Source organism: Monopterus albus, unplaced genomic scaffold, assembly GCF_001952655.1.
Source record: "Monopterus albus unplaced genomic scaffold, M_albus_1.0 scaffold38.1, whole genome shotgun sequence".
NCBI lineage: Eukaryota > Metazoa > Chordata > Actinopteri > Synbranchiformes > Synbranchidae > Monopterus > Monopterus albus.
Window position 1 is genome coordinate 450,060 of NW_018127918.1, and position 5,607 is coordinate 455,666.

Consider the following 5,607-nt stretch of genomic DNA (forward strand, 5'->3'; position numbering starts at 1 on the left):
CATGACTCTAACACACTCAGTCACTTACAACTACTTCATGACACATAATTCCTTTTTCGGATTCTGTGTTCCCAAACATAAATCTAGTAACCACCAACTTACTGTAAACAAAGCTCTGCTTCATCATACTCAGTTGTTGACAGACAGGAGGGCTGCAGAATTGGATTGCACACCCTAGACAAGACATTCACCCACCCACCTCCTTTGGTATGACCTTGGGAGCACAAAGAAAAGACAGGACTTCATGCTAGAGCTGTGTACAAAGACCTATCTGATCACTAGTAACTTCGTATAGAATAATTATGGGCAAAGTAAACATAGCTGAATCCTCAGCTACTGTGGCTGAGCTGAGTCTGTAAAAGCCAATGTAAGTGACCGCCATCATCATCTTCTCTTGCTCAGTGGTATGGTGCGATGGGGTGGGGATTTTATTTTGATTCATGGTGACAGTTTAAAAAATGAAAGGAAGTAGACACCTATTCAATCTATCAGCCTTTAGTAAGGAGTGTAGAGAGAGAAGAACTGGTTCAGATACCTGACACTCCTATTCTGAAAGCATACATCCCTGTAAACCCTTACGTTATGCTTTAGTCCAGATAAACCCTTAGCAACACTGATGGCCAAGATGGAATACTATCAGACATCCCCCTAATTATTAATACTCGTCATATCATGTCTAAATTATTTTAAGTGCAAAGGTATTAAAGGTAGGGTTGGCCATTCTTTTCAGAAGCATTCTCTTTTTATCCAGATGGCATTGAATACATTAAAGGCACTGACAGCATAAAGAAAAAGATGTCATCTGTGGCAGCAGCAGGACTGAAAAAATTCATCCCAAACAAAACAACTGGCTGTCAACCTAACTTCTTACTTACACACACTCGGCCCATGCACTCAATGTCAAGAGTCTCCCACAAGCCGTTACAGTTTCAGGCATACATGTTACTGTTACAGGCCAGGCCTTCCCTTTAACACATACAGGTGATGTTGTTGCTGCCAAAAGTTTCTACCTGCATGCAGTGAGCAGTACGAGAATGAAAAGATTAGCATCAATCTACAGGCTTCCAGTTGTGCTGAGGACATTATGTTGAAAACAAAATTCTTTCTGCTTCAGTATGAGTCTGGACCCATCTGCCATGATGGCTTGTTTTAGAAACTTTTACGGAGTAAGCTGCGCACTGCAGGAAAATGTTTATGAAGAATACAGTACGGTGACTTTCCCAGTTTGCTGGGACTGGTGTCGCTGGTCGCTTTTTCACAGTTGAGTCTCTCGATGGTGTTGAGGCTTTTTAAAGCACCTTAAGGACAAGGATTTGACATTTATAAAGTAGATACATCTGGATCAAGTGTGTGAAAGTAATTGGAGTGTTTACAATACAGTGAAACCCCATCATAAAAATTATGTTGCTCCAACTGGCTTTACCATATTATTTTATTAAAGCAACTTTATATGTTGTCTAGTTAATGTATACAAAATTTGAAATAGCAACCATTTTTAAAATTAAGTGGCTCCAAATATATATATTTTTCAGGTTTCTTTGTTTTTGTTTTTGTTAATGTAGCAGCTTTTAAGAAAGACATTAGTTCAACAACCATTTTTTATTTTTCAACTTCAGTTGCGTATTTGAACAAAATATATTTAAATCTTGCATTTACAAAATGCAAATAAAAAACTCAAATTATAAATAAAGATTGTGACCATACTCCCGTGCGAAATTAAGTGTTAGGCATAATAAATGAAGCCATCACAGCAAAGTTAGGCAAATCTCCATAGATATAACGGTCAAAAGCCAACATGTTATGGCATTTTCCAAGAGACTAAGCTGTATATGAGTAAACCCGCATCAGTCATTTCCGAAACACAAAAAAAACTACATTCTCTTTGGGCTAAAATATGTATTTCTTTAAACATCTTTGTTTTGTCAACTTTCAATACAAGATTTGTTGAACATAAAGCATAGCAAAACTAAGCTGTGAGAGAAACATTCTCAGTTTTTTCATCTTCAGTTGACTTCCAAATACAAAACAATGTCAAAAAGTGGCAGTGTTCAGAAACAGGTGGAATCTTACAATAGTAATCGGGGTGTCGTTGTGAGCGGGGTTAGGGGCGGGACAACGCTTCTGATTGGTTGTCCTTTCACCTAGAACTGTCACATTAATTCTGATGAGAAGTGGGTTATAAATTGTGTGTGGTATATTCACAGGTATTGCACTGAGGGTTATTGTCCAGTCATACTGTCGATGGTTAAGTGTTCATCAGAGCAACAGCCTGGGGGAAGAAACTGTCCCTGTGCCTGGTTGTCTTAGTGCAAAGTGACCTATAACGCCATCCAGAGGGGAGGAGTTCAAACTGATTGTGTCCAGGGTGTGAGGGGTCTGCAGTGATCCTCTCCTCCCTCCTTTTGACCCGTGAGATGTACAGGTCCTCCATGGAAGGCAGGGTCACACCAATGACCTTTTCTGCAGTCCTGACTGTCTGCTGAAGTCTGTACTTGTCCTGTTTGGTTGCTGAGCCAAAGCAGACAGTGATGGCGGTGCAGAGAACAGACTCGATGATTCCTCTGTAGAACTGTATCAGCAGCTCCTGGGGCAGGTTGAACTTCCTGAGCTGGTGCAGGAAGTACATCCTCTGCTGTGCCTCTGTACTTATAATGGTTGTAATACACCAATCTTTAATTCCTGGATTTTTAGGTAGTTCAACTGGTCCCCTCACTTCTATGCCTATGTACTTTGAAGTAGAATTTATTGGCAACAAAGTAGCCTACTGTGTGTCTGTGTAAATAAACTGAGTACTGCTGCGCCCACTACTGGTTAGTTAGTGAATAGCTCAGGCCGGACAGTGTCGTGCACACGCATTGCTCTTTTGCTCGATTGCGCTGCCGTCACAGTGAGAGCGCGCGCGCTGCTGCCTACTCCCGCTGCTGGTTGTCAGACATGGCTGTACTCAGTAAAATACCTTACAACTGCTATGAGATCGGTCACACCTGGAGCCCGTCGTGTGTGCAGTCGGCTGTGGATGTAACCTCGGGTGCTCTGGAGGTTTCCTTTAAAATATACGCCCCTCTTTACCTGGTATGTTTAGTCGTTTGACCTGCAACATTTGGACTTGTAGACTCTGAAGCTAAAGTTAGCTAGCTCACCAATGAGGCTAACTGGTTCCTCGAAAATGTCGTAAAGATGAACTGACATGCCACTAGTTTACACACAGGGGCTAAGATCTTGTTGGTGTACGTACACAGAGTCGGTGAAAGAGGCAAAACTACTGCGAACCGAACTTTGACCTTTAAAACACAACATGACATGACACATTGAGGATTTATCAGCTAATTAGCAGTAGTTGAACAGGTTCTGTTGTCAGTTTTTGCACTGTAATTATTTTTAAGACTGTTCAAATCGTCATTAATTCCAAGGGGAAACTTAAATATAACTGAGCAACATTGTTTGTAATAAAAAAAAAAAAATTATGCAATGATTTTACCACAAAAAGCACCAGCCAGGACGGCCCTCGGATTTCTATATTGCAGATAGCAGCAATTTTGCGGAGAAAGAAGAGGGACTACTATTTAAAAAGGCTTCTCCCGGAGATCCTATGGTCTACCTCCTTCCTTACTGCCAATGGAAGTCTCTACATTGTTTTCTTCTGTATTCTCAGGTTAGTAGATTGACAAATGTCGTCCAGATCCACACTGTCAGTCCCACAGCACAGCTCTTCCACAAGTTAGGTTAGTGCTTCACTGTTTTCTTGTTGGGACTCAGTGCTGTCTGTTCTTTTCCAGCAGTTCAGTCTTAGTTTCACCAGCCTACACAACATTTTCCCAGTGGCACTGTGTGAGACACCCAGGTGCTATTTATCTGTCTTTAGCTGATAGGGGTTCCATCCAGCACTGTGAATGCTTGAATGATGTATTCAGTATGGACAAGAACAATACAATGACTTGTGTGTTTAGTAAAACATATTTTATTTGTTCTTAATTGTAGCTTAAATGGGGTTCTGTCTATATATTAAGATGCATTTAAACATTAGTTCAGATAAATCTAAAGGGCTCACTTACTTTTTCTTTCCCCCTGTGTATTTGTCATTGAAACTGAAAATTTAGCAAAATATATAATAAGCAAATTCCCACGAGAGTTTTCAGTGTTGCTTAAATGGACCCTGTGGAGTTTTCTTGTAAACAAACAAACAAACAAAAAAAGAAAATTACATTCAGTGAAACACTTTGTATGCATCCCTGATGTACAGTATAACAATTCAATTCCTTTCCCATAAAACACTTGCAGTGTTGATTTTTTTTCTAAACTATTTTTAATCCCGTCTATTTTGATCCATGTTTACTGAATATCAGTCTTCTTCAGCATTTCCTTTGTTGGCACAATGCCTACCTTGGTGGGAGTGCGTATCATGTCGCATGTGCATGTGTGTAGCCTCGAGATGAACGAGAATTAGCTCCACAAGATACTTTTAGCCTCAAGGGGTTACACATAATTAAAAATGACTTCATAGACTGTCCAAAGCCAGACAAATAGTTTAAACATACCATTTAGACAATATATCAAATTTGATTTAAAAGGTAAGAGAAAATCAAAAATAAAAACAGTAAAATAATGCTATATATTTCTGACTTTAGGAAACTGTTCGGGGGGTTCTACTCCTGGTCTGTTGGGTTTGGCTCGGCACTGCCCGCCTCCTATATTGCCATCCTACTGGAGCGCAAGAGCCGGTGAGATTCCTGTTTGTTTATTTCCATTCTATTTGCTTGGTTCGAGGTCTGCACAATTATGGCAAAAATCATAATCACAATTATTTTGAGATAATGATTGTTTAAGGAGATTACTCACTGACTTTGGAAATGTCATGCATTTATTGAGCTTAAAAAAATCTTTTCTTGAACTTTAAATGTGATTCAACTGGAAAACAAATTAGGTATTTCATCTACCTTGTGATGGACAGTTCAGAGGAAAATACTTAATACTTTGTATTTATTTTACAGATAAATCTTTGCTACTTCAGGTTAACGATACTGCCTGTCACAACCTAAAGAATCACTCAGTCTGCTGGGCTCACCACGACACGGCCACATCCATCTCTGTCTCTTACTTAACAGCGAGGCTACATGCAGCCATCTTTCATTTTACATTGTTTATAACCGCTGTTAGCTTTACAGACTTGCTGTGGTGAACAGGCTGGCGGTGGATGACAGACTGCGAGCAAATCTGAAATAATTGCTTCTCTGCAGGTTTATCTTTTGATAGAGCTCTTATTGACTTTTTATTCTCTGAGGTTTCATTGCACGTACAATAATGAGCCTAGGTGTTATGGTCACACTGGGTAAGCTTGATTTATAACGCAGGATAAAACGAGACTATCATTGCAAAACATGCAGCATAATAATCGTTTTATCTTGATTATTTAGTTTTCATAATCGTTGGAATCCAAAATTGTTAATTGAAAATAAAATACAATTAATTGCTCAGGCCTGCTCGCTTCTCTTAGTCTCCAAAAGTCATTTGCCGAACAAAACTACAAGCACTTACTTTTTTCAACTTAATTAAGTTGCTGGATGTATCTCATGTATCAGGAAAATTGATTCTGTCTCACCCTTTCTCCCC

At 39.6% G+C, this 5,607-nt stretch overlaps 1 protein-coding gene across 1 annotated transcript in view; it reads left to right on the top strand.

The window, feature by feature from the left end:
- The first annotated feature begins 2,873 nt into the window (after nt 1-2,873).
- tmem135 (transmembrane protein 135) overlaps nt 2,874-5,607 on the top strand; it is an 8,043-nt gene continuing 5,309 nt past the window's right edge. The window contains exons 1-3 of the mRNA XM_020598564.1: nt 2,874-3,072; nt 3,525-3,652; nt 4,626-4,715. Of these exons, the coding sequence (XP_020454220.1) occupies nt 2,935-3,072; nt 3,525-3,652; nt 4,626-4,715 (356 nt within the window). The 5' untranslated portion in view covers nt 2,874-2,934. The remainder of the gene's footprint in view (nt 3,073-3,524; nt 3,653-4,625; nt 4,716-5,607) is intronic.